The sequence below is a fragment of the Lepidochelys olivacea genome (assembly GCF_965140295.1).
Source record: "Lepidochelys olivacea isolate rLepOli2 genome assembly, chromosome: 2".
NCBI lineage: Eukaryota > Metazoa > Chordata > Testudines > Cheloniidae > Lepidochelys > Lepidochelys olivacea.
Genome location: NC_140412.1, coordinates 22,180,978 through 22,194,855, shown reverse-complemented (window position 1 = coordinate 22,194,855; position 13,878 = coordinate 22,180,978). Strand labels below are relative to the sequence as shown.

Sequence of the window (13,878 nt, the reverse complement as noted above, 5' to 3'; positions counted from 1 at the left end):
CTCAGTTCTAGCTTCCAGCTGCCTTGTTATTTTAGCAGGCATGTTATGCAGTGCTTAGAATTTGTTATTTTGTTCTTAATAATGGAGTCTCAAGTACAGCATCTGAAATTAACTAATCAAAAGAAACTGGAATACTGCTTGGCTGCAGAACTTCCATGACCTCTAAAAACTGGGGGGGGGGGGGGAGGGGCAGCAGATTCCCTGCTATGTCACACCTGCGTGACTCCATATAAATCAATTGAATTACACCAGGGAAAATCCAATGTCACAGAGTAGTGACTCAGGCCCTAGTAAGAATCATTGTGGCAATCCTAGTATTTCAATACACTTATTGAGATATAGGGCACAATTTTAAAAAGTGTCTAAGTCCCATTTTCAAAAGTTACTTAGGAGCCAAAGGGTACATCTGCACTTGGAGCTGGAAATGTAAATTCCAGCTCTAGAAGCCATACCTGCACTAGCTCTGATCAAGCTAGCATCCTAAAAATACTGTCACTGTAGTAGTGCAAGCGGTGGGAGGGACTAGTCTCCTGAGCACATACCTAGCATCTCGGACAGGATGGTGTATGGGGCAGCTAGCCCCGCCTGCCGCTCACATTAGTGTGGCTACACTTTTGTTTTTAGTAGAATCATAGAATATCAGGGTTGGAAGGGACCTCAGGAGGTCATTTAGTCCAACGCCCTGCTCAAAGCAGGACCGATACCCAATTAAATCATCCCAGCCAGGGCTTTGTCAAGCCTGACCTTAAAAACTTCTAAGGAAGGAGATTCCACCACCTCCCTAGGTAACGCATTCCAGTGTTTCACCACCCTCCTAGTGAAAAAGTTTTTTCCTAATATCCAACCTAAATCTCCCCCACTGCAACTTGAGACCATTACTCCTTGTCCTGTCATCTGCTACCACTGAGAATAGTCTAGATCCATCCTCTTTGGAACCCCCTTTCAGGTAGTTGAAAGCAGCTATCAAATCCCCCCTCATTCTTCTCTTCCACTGACTAAACAATCCCAGTTCCCTCAGCCTCTCCTCATAAGTCATGTGTTCCAGTCCCCTAATCATTTTTGTTGCCCTACGCTGGACTCTTTCCAATTTTTCCACATCCTTCTTCTAGTGTGGGGCCCAAAACTGGACACAGTACTCCAGCTGAGGCCTCACCAATGTCGAATAGAGGGGAACAATCACATCCCTCGATCTGCTGGCAATGCCCCTACATATACATCCCAAAATGCCATTGGCCTTCTTGGCAACAAGGGCACACTGTTGACTCATATCCAGCTTCTCATCCACTGTAACCCCTAGGTCCTTTTCTGCAGAACTGCTGCCGAGCCTTTCGGTCCCTACTCTGTAGTGGTGCACTGGATTCTTCCGTCCTAAATGCAGGACTCTGCACTTGTCCTTGTTGAACCTCATCAAATTTCTTTTGGCCCATTCCTCCAATTTGTCTAGGTCCTTCTGAATCCTATCCCTACCCTCCAGCGTATCTACCACTCCTCCCAGTTTAGTGTTGTCTGCAGATTTGCTTAGGGTGCAATCCACACCATCCTCCAGATCATTTATGAAGATATTGAACCAAACCGGTCCCAGGACCGACCCTTGGGGCACTCTGCTTGATACTGGCTGCCAACTAGAAATGGAGCCATTGATCACTACCTGTTGAGTCCGACAATCTAGCCAACTTTCTACCCACCTTATAGTGGATTCATCCAGCCCATACTTCTTTAACTTGCTGACAAGAATACTGTGGGAGACAGTGTCAAAAGCTTTGCTAAAGTCAAGGAACAGGACATCCACTGCTTTCCCTTCATCCACAGAACCAGTTATCTCATCATAGAAGGCAATTAGATTAGTCAGGCATGACTTGCCCTTGGTGAATCCATGCTGACTGTTCCTGATCACTTTCCTCTCATCTAAGTGCTTCAGAATTGATTTCTTGAGGACCTGCTCCATGATTTTTCTGGGGACTGAGGTGAGGCTGACTGGCCTGTTGTTCCCAGGATCATCCTCCTTCCCTTTTGTAAAGATGGGCACTACATTAGCCTTATTCCAGTCGTCCGGGACTTCCCCGGATCGCCATGAGTTTTCAAAGATAATGGCCAATGGCTCTGCAATCACATCCGCCAGCTCCTTTAGCACTCTCGGATGCAACGCATCTGGCCCCATGGACTTGTGCACGTCCAACTTTTCTAAATAGTCCCGAACCACTGTCTTTCTCCACAGAGGGCTGATCACCTCCTCCCCATGCTGTGCTGCCCAGTGCAGTAGTCTGGGAACTGACCTTGTTCGTGAAGGAAGAGGCAAAAAAAGTATTGAGTACATTAGCTTTTTCCACATCCTCTGTCACTAGGTTGCCTCCCTCATTCAGTAAGGGGCCCACACTTTCCTTGACTTTCTTCTTGTTGCCAACATCCCTGAAGAAACCCTTCTTGTTACTCTTAACATCTCTTGCTAGCTGCAACTCCAGATGTGATTTGGCCTTCCTGATTTCACTCCTGCATGCCCAAGCAATATTTTTATACTCATCCCTGGTCATTTGTCCAATCTTCCACTTCTTGTAAGCTTCTTTTTCGTGTTTAAGATCAGCAAGAATTTCACTGTTAAGCCAAGCTGGTCGCCTGCCATATTTACTATTCTTTCTACACATGGGGATGGTTTGTCCCTGTAACCTCAATAAGGATTCTTTAAAATACAGCCAGCTCTCCTGGACTCCTTTCCCTCTCATGTTATTCTCCCAGGGGATCTTGCCCATCAGTTCCCTGAGGGAGTCAAAGTCTGCTTTTCTGAAGTCCAGGGTCCGTATGCTAGCTCGATCGGAGTGAGCACTGGTCTGTTTCCTTAAGCTGGGATTTATACTTCCAGCTCAAAGTGTAGACATAACTAGGGTTACCAGACAGCATATATGTGAAAAAACAGGACAGGGGGTGGGTGGTAATAAACGCCTAAATAAGAAAAAGTCTCAAAAAACGGGACTGTCCCTTTAAAAATGGGACATCTGGTCACCCTAGAAATAACCTAAGGGCTGCATTTATTATAAATAGCAGTATAGCCGGGAGGGAGCGGGGGGAAGGGGGGGTAGAATGGGCGGCAGCTTGGGCTACCCAGAGCTAACGCGCAGCCTGGGAGTCTGGGCAAGTTTGTACTCAGGCAGCTAGCTCGAGCTGCCGCCCATGCTACCCTCAGCTGCGTTGCTATTTTTAGTGAGCTATCCTGAGCAGAGCTAGTGTGTGCCTGTATACTCGACCTGGGAAGCATGCTGCCAGCTGCAGTGTAGACATACCCTTGGTGTCACTGCAAGTTTGATTTCCCTTATAGGGTCAAATTCGGACGTTGGTGTAAGTAACATCAACCCCACAGAAGCCAACGGAGTTACATCGGCTTATACTAGAGCCATGTAACATCCATCATGTATGACCTCCGTGATCTATGCCTGTGGCCCAGACCCCATCGCCACACTATTCAAAATAATAGCTATGGGGCCTGTCTGGTGCCCTAGTGTTAGCAACGGCATGGAGGAGACCCGGACTCTCTTCCTGTCCCAGGTACTAGTCCCAGCTCTTCAAGCTGGCTGGGGCGGAGAATGTGATGGAGGGAGTGCACTAAGTTCCCATTGATGAGAGAGAACCTCTTGTTCTGTTACAAAGAGGACTGTGATCAGTTGTTCTCCATGTCCATTGAAGGTAGGACAAGAAGTAATGGGCTCAATCTACAAAGGAGATTTTGATTAGATATTAGAAAAAATTTCTAATTATAAGGGTGGGTAAGTTCTGGAATAGGTTACTAAGGGAGGTTGTGGAATCCCTGTCATTGGTGGCTTTTAAGGAGAGGTTAGACGAGAGGTGGGCAAACTACGGCCTGTGGGCTGGACCGTCCTGCCTGGCCCCTGAGCTCCCAGCTGGGGAGGCTAGCTCCTGGCCCCTCCCCTGCTGTTCCCCCACCCCTGTAGTTATGCTGCCGTGCGGATAGCGTGGCTTGCACCCCCCCACCTCCCAGGCTTTCCAATAAGTCTGTCCTGCCGCTCTGAGTGGCATGGTAAGGGGGCAGGGGGAGAGGGGGATTGGATAAGGGGCAGGAGGTCCCAGGGGGGGCAGTCAGGGAACAGGGGGCAGTTGGATGGGGCAGAGGTTGGTGGGAGGGCGGGGACGGTCAGGAGACAGGGAGCGGGGGTTGGATAGGGGGCGGGGTCCTGGGGGTTGGAGGGTTCCAGGGGAGATGGGCAGGGAGCAGGGGGGGTTGGATAGGGGGTGGGGTCCTGCGGGGGCAGTTAGGAACGGGGGTCCCAGGAGGGGGTGGTCAGGGGACAAGGAGTGGGGGGGTGGTTGGATGGGTCGGGGGTCCTGGGGGCCCTGTCAGGGGGTGAGGGGGTGGATAGGGGTCGGGGCAGTCAGGGGATAGGAAGCAAAGGGGGTTGGATAGGGGGTGGGGTCTCAGGGGGGGCGGTTAGGGGCGGGGGTTCCCAAGAGGGGGCGGTCAGAGGACAAGGAGCAGGGGGGGTTGGATGGGTCGGGGATTCTGAGGGGGGCAGTCAGGGGGCGGGAAGTGGGAGGGAGTGGATAGGGGGCGGGGGCCAGGCTGTTTGTGGAGGCACAGCCTTCCCTATCTGGCCCTCCGTACAGTTTTGCAACCTTGATGTGGCCCTCGGGCCAAAAAGTTTGCCCACCCCTGGGTTAGACACACATGTGTCAGGAATGATCTAGGTTTACTTGGTCCTGCCTCAAAGCAGGGGCCTGGACTTGATTGTCCCTTTCAACCCTACATTTCTATTATTTCTAAAATTCTATGTCAACCTGACAGCCTGATCCAATGCCCACTGAAGTCAGTGGAAGGACTTCCATTCACTTTAGTTAGTGTTGGACCAGGTCCTGAATGATCAAGGACTAGCACTGGCCAGCTCCAAAAGGAGTCCTGCCCTGACTTTCTTGACCAAACAGTTGGTGGCTGATGTGATGTCAGACCTTGATAATGAGGGTATACGTATACAATGTGGGGAACATTTGCTGGGATGGCTCTAAGGGACTATGAAAGGAGAAGCAGAGGACGTGTGAAGCTCTGGCTCCATTTCACTTGTGTAAAATTAATTCTGTTCACTTTCACCCAGTCGGGTTTAAACTCCCTTAAAGTAAATGCGTCTGCTAGGGCATCTGACCGTTGGATCGGCGCTCCTGAATAGGTACAGCCTTTAACCGAATGGAAAACCTTCTCCATTCCTCTCTTTGCTTTGTCCCCTCATTGCAGAGAAGGGTACAATGCCTGGCGAGATGCAGTTCAGCCAACTGAGATCCTCAACAAGTTATGCAAGGACAACAAACTGCCTGAGCCCCACAAGCGACCTGGGGCAATACAAATAGGAACCAAAGTATTCACTGGGAAGACAAGCTTTAATGGAGAAGAGAATGGTAATTATGCCATTTATTGTTATTTAGTCCCATTACAGTAGCCCCTAGAGGTCCCACCTTTGATTGGGGTCCTATTGTGCTAGGCACTGGACAAGCAGATAGCAAGAGACAGTCTCTGCCCTGAGGAGCTCACCATCTAAATAGACAAGGCAGACAAAGAGTGGGAAGGGAAATAGGAGCACAAAGGTTAAGGGACTTGTATAAGGTCACACAGCTGGCCAATAGTCAATTCATGAACAGGACTCAGGCCTCCTAATTCCCAGTCCAGTGCCTTATCCACTAGACCAGGCTGCCTCTCTTCATTGTTACACTTCTTGTTTATTATTAACTATTACCACTATCATCATTAGTTCTGCGAGGGCATTGGTATAAAACCTACTCCCTGCAGTCCTGTTGAGCTTGGGGATCCATGAGTCTAGAGGTCTTTGCAGGGAGTTGCTGCTTCCACCAGGGGAAGAGTCAAGTTCCAAGAGGAGTAGATGGGCAAAGCTACCAGGGGGTTGGGTTTGTAGATGTGGGTGGTGAGGGGTGGGACAGAGTCACCAGTGGCTAGGTTGCGTATTTGAGGGAAGGAGATGGTAAGGGGCAGATGAGATGCATTAGGATGGATGCTTTGACTGGGTAACCCAAGAGAGGGAAGCAGCACAAGGACTGTGCTTTCCCTCTTCGTCAGTGTCTAGTCTATTTTCAGAGTTTGATCTTTGTCTTAGCTCATATATCTTGCTCCCGTTTCTCCTGTGGACAAGCAGACCAGGGAAGATAGGGCTCAGCATGCTTCAGTATAAGGATAGGGCCAAACTATGGCTGTTCCCGAAAGGATACATTGGGTAAAAGAATGCTAGACAAACAAATGACTCCAGAGGGGCCTAGGCAGAGCAGGACTAGACCTGACCCTCTGCTTACCAACAGGTGTATACTAGGAGAAGTGGCTGCAATAGTTGCTTCCCAGTATTCTTGCCCCAGTGCCAGTGGAGCCATTATGCTTTTCAGAGGCACAGTGTCACCAGGGGACTGCAGGTTGGCCCTCCCTTTCCCCTGCTTAGCACAACACTGCCCAGAACAAGGCATAATTTTATCCATGGATACCTTTGGCATCTTTCTGCTCCCTACACGCAGCATGTGAATTTGGCACTCAAGGGGTCTTCCTTGTTGCCATCACAAGGCAAAAATAAAATTAATGTACAATCCCTAGCACCTATTACTGGCACTTCCTGGCAGCTCAAGGAAATGCCAAATCCCCTGTTCTTTGATTGGCTACAATTTTTTAAAGAAAAAGACTTAATTATTTAGAAGAAGAAGAAGAAAGAAAGCCAGTAAGTCTTTACCATCCTACTGTTAGAGACAGCACTAAAATAGGCCTGTTTAATTTTGTAATGATTCATGGTATTTTGTAATTAGGTTCCTTCTCAGCACTAAACTTTCAGTTACTCCTGTGGGTGCTCTAACTTAAAGGAATAAATGTGTTTGATTACATCTCTGTTCTTCCTTGGGATGCATTAAATGCTGCTCTAAACTCGAGCAGATTTTTAACATGTGTCTTTCACAACTGACAGACCATATTAATCAGAGGCTTAATATGCTAATTCTGCTCTGGTTGTTCTTTTTTTAATTACTCTTTCCTATAGAAGAGCCAGTTGAATCCTATGAACAACTTGCCCTCAAGGTTTTACATTCCTGGGATGAAATCCCAGGGATTGGATGTAAGCTGGTTCCAGAACACATTGAGACCCGGCCTCTCTATCACAAGGATAAACCAGGCATGGAACAGGTAGATAAGCCTACGGTGAAAGCACGAAACACGGAAGAGGTTTTCCATTTCTCCTACCACCGTTGTTTCTGTTACTATCTCCGAGCTAACAGAGAAATCTCACAAGTGCTCCTGTTTCCGTTATAGTTTGCACAAAATCATAAGTACATAGTTCAAAATTGTCAAATATGCATATGTACAGTGAAGCACCTAAATTCATATTTAGGCACCTAAGCAAGAGTGATGCTATTTAATTACAAATTTTCATACTTTCAAATTTTGGGGTATCTTGTCAATTTAATGTTAACTCTGCATTTCATTGCATTTTAATGACTGTTGCTTTCCCTCTCCCACTATCTGCAAAGTTCTTGTAGGGGTGCTCTCAGCTTTAACTTCGCCACACAATTTTTTTTTCAGGGAATCTAATCAAGTGTCCCTTTGCTCATATCTGAAAATAACTACTTAGGAATTTGGCTGCAGTAAAGCATTTAAGCACATGTTTAAGTTACACTGACTTCATGAAGACACATTGAAGCTAATGCAATTTCAGCATATGCTAAAATGAATATATATAATATTGATTAATCACAGTTAATTCACGCAATTAACTCAAAAAATTAATCACAATTAAAAAAAGTAATCTCAATGAATTGCCATTTTAATTACACTGTTAAACAATAGAATACCAACTGAAATTTATTAAATATTTTGGATGTTTTTGTACATGTTCATATATATTGTATTCTGTGTTGTAATTGAACTCAAAGTGTATATTATTTTTAGTACAAATATTTGCACTGTAAAAATCATAAACAAAAGAAATAATATTTTTCAGTTCACCTCATACAAGTACCATCATGCAATCTCTTTGTCATGAAAGTGCAACTTACAAATGTAGATTTTTTTGTTACTTAACTGCACTCAAACAAAACAATGTAAAACTTCAGTACCTACAAGTCCACTCAGTCCTACTTCTTGTCCAGCCAATCTCTAAAACAAACAAGTTTGTTTACATTTACAGGAGATAATGCTGCCCTCTTCTTATTTACAGTGTCACCAGAAAGTGAGAACAGGCATTCACATGGCACTTTTGTAGCTGGCATTGCAAGGTATTTACGTGCCAGATATACTCAACATTCGTATGCCCTTCATGCTTCGGCCACCATTCCAGAGGACATGCTTCCATCTAATGATGCTTGTTAAAAAAATAATGTGTTAATTAAATTTGTGACTGAACTCCTTGGGGGAGAATTGTATATCTATTTTACCCACATTCTGCCATATACACCTCTACCCCGATATAATGTGGTCCTCAGGAGACAAAACATCTCACCGCATTATAGGTGAGACTGCATTATATCGAACTTGCTTTGGCCCCCCCGTTCCTTGTTCCCTGACCGCCCCCTCCAGAGACCCCCATCCCTAATCATCCCCAGGACCCCACCCCCTACTCAGTCCCCCTGCTCCCTGTCCCCTGACTGCTCCGACCCCTATCTACACCCCCCGCCTTCTAACAGGCACTCACTGGCAGCGGCAGGAAGCGGAGCAACACGGCCCCAGCCCGCTCCACTCCGCCACCTCCACCACCGCTCCGTTTCCCGCTGCCGGTGAGTGCGGGGAGGTTGGGGAAAGGACGCCCTCCGCACTCACTGGTGGCGGGAAACAGAGCGACGTGGCCCAGCCAACTCTGCTTTTCTTGCCCCGGCCCCAGCTGTGTCACGGGGGGGTGGTGGTTGGGGAAAGGTCCCACACTCACCTGCGGCGGGAAGCAGAGCGCTGCAGCTGGGAGCTGGTGGAATGGAGTGGAGTGGGCTGGGGCTGGGCTGCTCCGCTTCCACCACTGCCAGGGAGTGCGGGGGGGATCCCTTCCCCCAAGCCCCCTCCCCTGAGCAACACAGCTGGGGAAGGGGAGAGGGAAGCTGAGCGGGCTGCTCCCATCCCCCCACTAATCCCCTGGGCCACTCTGGGACTGCAGGCCCCCCGAAAGTGCCCCCCACAGCTCCTGCCTCCCAGACCCTGGGTGGGGGAGGGAGCACCTGATCACGCCCGAGACCCTCTGCCCCTTATCCAACCCCTCAGCCCCAGCCCGGCACCCTTAATACACTTCTCAGAGCAGCATGTCAGAGCTTTACCACGTTGTATGTGAACCTGCATTATATCGGGTCGCGTTATATTGGGGTAGAGGTGTATTTCATGTTATAGCAGTCTCGGATGATGACCCAGCACATGTTGTTCATTTTAAGAACACTTTCACTGCAGATTTGACAAAACTCCAAGAAGGTGAGATTTCTAAAGATAGCTACATTGCTCAACCCAAGGTTTAAGAATCTGAAGTGCCTTCCAAAATCTGAGAGGGACGAGATGTGGAGCATGCTTTCAGAATTCTTAAAAGAGCAACACACCGACGCGGAAACTACAGAACCCGAACCACGAAAAAAAAAATCAACCTTCTGCTGGTGGCATCTGACTCAGATAATGAAAATGAACATGCATCAGTCTGCACTGCTTTGGCTTGTTATCAAGCAGAACCCAGCATCAGCATGGACGCATGTCCCCTGGAATGGTGGTTGAAGCATGAAGGAACACACAAATATCTTGCGACACCGGCTACAACAGTGCCATGAGAGTGCCTGTTCTCACTTTCAGGTGACATTTTAAACAGGAAGCGAGTAGCATTATCTCCTGCGAATGTAAACAAACTTGTTTGTCTGAGCGATTGACTGAACAAGAAGTAGGACTGAGTGGACTTGCAGGCTCTAAAATTTACATTGTTTTATTTTTGAATGAAGTTTTTTTGTACATAATTCTACATTTGTAAGTTCAACTTTCACAATAAAGGGATTGCACTACAATACTTGTATTAGGTGAATTGAAAAATACTATTTCTTTTGGTTTTTTACAGTGCAAATACATGTAATCAAAAATAAATATGAACTGAACATTGTACACTTTGTATTCTGTGATGTAACTGAAAGCAATATATTTGAAAATGTAGAAAACATCCAAAATATTTAAGTAAATGGTATTCTATTATTAACAGTGCGATTAATCACAATTAATTTTTTTAATCGCTTGAAAGCCCTAATATAATATATATGCATGTATTTCATTGGGAAAATATAGTTAACTATTCAATATATGTTCTGAGATCTCTCCAGACCATCTATGGAGAGGAATCAGAATTGCTCAAGAGGCGTGTCTGGATAAGTATTATTGTTATAGTGTGAACAGCTAACCGTGATTCTTCTTTGGACTTCAACTTTAAGGGCTTAAGAGTCTGCCCTCATTATTGTGCAGTTCTGATAATGTGTATCACAATGACAGTGATGAAAATTCTAGATAGTCACTGATTTGTTACAAGATGTTCTTATTTGTGATGGCCAAACTGAAAACAACTCAGAATCTGAGTTAGGTTCAATTAAGGATCCAAATAATTATCCAACCCTCTTGAGTCTCCAAAATTGGGCTGGAAGTCTCATAAGAATAGGCTTTCTTGAAAGATTTCAATTGCTACCGCCTCTGGCCTGAGTTGAAAATACCACGAGAAACACCTCTCTTCTTCAAGTGCTTGTTCACGTTGATTCCAATCAGGTGTGCGCACGCCGCGTGCATGGTCGTCGGAAACATTTTCCCTGATCAGCTCCCATTGGGTCAGCTGTGGAGCCCCCTGGAGTGGTGCCTTCATGGCGCTCAATATATGACCCTGCCGATCTGACCCCCTTTCAGTTCCTTCTTACTGTTGTGATGGCCATTGGAACTGCATTTGCTTGCCTAGCAAGGGCTTCCCTTAGCTTTCTTCTTTAGTCTGTAGTTTCAGTCTAGGTTTCAGTTAGTAGTTAGTTTTAGTTTGTGTACATACTGTATATAGTGTTCGGGTTAGTGTGCAGGGTCCTCCCTTATACCTTACCTTCCCTCGGCTCCTGGGCATGCCTCAGGGCCAAGGGTTTAAACCTTGCGGGACCTGTGGGAAGCCCATGCCAACTGGCTACCCCCACGATGCGTGTCTGGGGGAAGAGCACCAAACACACAGGTGCAAAATCTGCAGGTCTTTCCACCCTCGGATGAAGAAAGAGCAGGATTTCTGGCTGAAACAACTTCTGACGGGGTCCACTCTCCATCTGCAGCCTGCCACGGAGTGCCCCAGCCTCGGTGTGCAACATGGCGCCGAGCAAAGACTCTGACTCAAGAGACCCTCGGCACCAACGCTTCCTGGCACTGCAAGTGGTGCATTCAACCAGGCACCGTTCGCACTCACCAGTGCCACACAAGTGACACAATAAGATGGACTGGGGTCATTCCCCGGTGCCGAAGGCAGTGCCAGTCACAACAGCAATGTGTCCCATGAAGGAGCACCCAGTGCCCAAGGACCAGCAGTCGGTCCCGTTGACTTTGGTTCCCCGGAGGGGACCATTGAGTCCAGTGACTCCCTGGACAGACAGCGCCAAATGGAGGAATTGGAGTCTCCCTCCACCCCAGGCACTTTTGAAGCCATGAGGGACCTAATAGCAATGATGGCCCTGCAACCTCTGGCTATCAGGGACAAGCCTCCGGTGCTGCTGCATCCGGCGCCGTGTAGAGGCAAGCTGGCCATGATGCAGCGATCACCCTCTCCGACATGGCAACATTCACTTCGGCACCACTTGGGTTCACCATCGCTGAGTCACCGTTCCCCAGCTCGGGATCCTGTTTGTGGTTTCCCGGCTTAGTCTCCAGCATGGGCTAAGTGGCACTGGTCTCCAGCACCATCGTAGCAACATTGGTCTCTGGCATCTTCAAGGACTCAACCAGTTTTTGGTTGAGCTGAAGTTCCTCATGGTCTCCCTGAGCACGATCATCCCCTGCTTGGAATCGGGAGACTGGTATGCCGCCCTCGACATGAAGGACATATATTTTCACATATCCATTCGGCCGGTGCACAGATGATTTCTGCGGTTTGTAGTCAACCACAAACATTATCAGTACACGGTCCTCCCATTCGGCCTGTCGATGACCCCCCGAGTCTTCACCAAGTGCATGTCGGTGATCGCAGCCTTTCTTCGCAGGAGGCAGGTTCAGGTGTATCCCTACCTTGACGATTGGCTCTCCAGGGAACAGGCGGAGTCTCAAGTCGAACTAGTCAGAGCTACTTTCGAGAGGCTGGGACTCCTCAACGTGAACAAGTCGACTTTGTCACTGACCCAAAGAACAGAATTCATTGGGGTGGTGCTTGACTCAGGGCAAACAAGGGCAGTCCTGCCAGAGGCATCATTCCAAGTGATGACAGACGTGATCCAAAGCCTCAGCTGATACCCCAAGGTGATGACCACAAGGGGATGCCTGAGTCTCCTCGGCCACATGGCAGCCTGCACTTACGTGGTCAGATATGCCAGACAGAGGCTTAGACCACTCCAGGCATGGCTCGCTTCAACCTGTCGTCCAGCATGGACAGCCTGGACTCAGTGGTGTCGGTGCCAGAACATGTTCTCAAGTCCCTCTGTTGGTGGCTCGACCCTTGGACTGTCTGCGAAGGCCTTCGCGTCAACAGCCCACGGCCTTCTCTGTTCCTAGTAATGGATGTGTCAGCTCTGGGTTGGGGCACTCACGAGGGAGATCTCCGAACGCAGGGCCTATGGTCGCAGGACGACCTCTCACTCCGTATCAATATCAAGGAACTCAGAGCAGTGCAGCTAGCCGGCCACACCTTCCTGTCCTGACTACAAGGCCAGTGTGTGGCAGTGGTGACTGACAACACAAATGCCATGTTTTCCCTGTGCCAGGAAGCCGTCCAGCTATGGGAGTTCTGCATAGCCCATTCCATTCACCTGGAGGTGTCATATCTCCTGGGGGTGCAGAACGAACTAGCAGACCACCTCAGCAGGCTGTTCCGCAACCACGAGTGGACCATGCATCCAGATGTCATACATTCCATCTTCCAAGGGGGGAGCGGGGTTTCCCCAGGTCAATGTGTTTGCCACCTGGAGCAACAGAAAGTGCCCAACGTTCTACTTCTTCAAGCAGCACAGCCTGGGTTCAATCTCAGATGTGTTCCTGCTACCCTGGGGAGAACGCCTCATGAATGTCTTTCCACTGATTCCACTTGTGCACAAGGTGCTGCTCAAGATCCACAGAGACAAGGCAAAAGTAATCCTGCTGGCCCCAGGTGGCACCGCCAACATTGGTACACCACGCTTCCGCAGCTGTCAGTGGACACCCCGATCATGTGACCACTTTTCCCCAATCTGATCACACAGGACCATGGTTGCCTTCACCACCCAGACCTCCAGTCCCTCCATCTCATGGCTTGGAAGCTTCATGGTTAAATCCAATGGAGCTCCGGTGCTCGGAACCTGTAAGAAAGGTTCTGCTTGGCAGCAGAAAACCATCCACCAGGGTCACTTATCTAGCTAAGTGGAAAAGGTTCACTTGCTGGTGTGCCCAACATCACATGTCTCCACTCCAGCTGCTTATACCACTCGTCCTGGATTACCTCCTGCACCTGAAACAACAGGGCCTGGCAGGGTCATCCATCAGGGTACACCTCGCTGCTATCTCTGCCTTCCACCCAGGAGAGTTGGGGCATACCGTGTTCACCAACCCCATGGTAGGGCGTTTCCTCAAGGGCCTGGAAAGATTATATTCACAGGCTTAACAACCTGTGCCTGCATGGGACCTTAATCTGGTCCTCTCAAGACTAATGGGGCCCCCTTTCAAACTGCTGGCTACCTGCTCCCTTCTCTATTTGTTGTGGAAGGTGGCATTCCTGG

The 13,878-nt window shown here is 48.4% G+C and overlaps 1 protein-coding gene across 1 annotated transcript in view; it reads left to right on the top strand.

Moving 5' to 3' along the window:
• Positions 1-13,878, top strand: part of FER1L6 (fer-1 like family member 6) — a 149,209-nt gene that overhangs the window by 120,499 nt on the left and 14,832 nt on the right. The window contains 2 exon segments of the mRNA XM_084619142.1: positions 5,228-5,388; positions 7,014-7,156. Coding sequence (XP_084475268.1) covers positions 5,228-5,388; positions 7,014-7,156 — 304 coding nt within the window.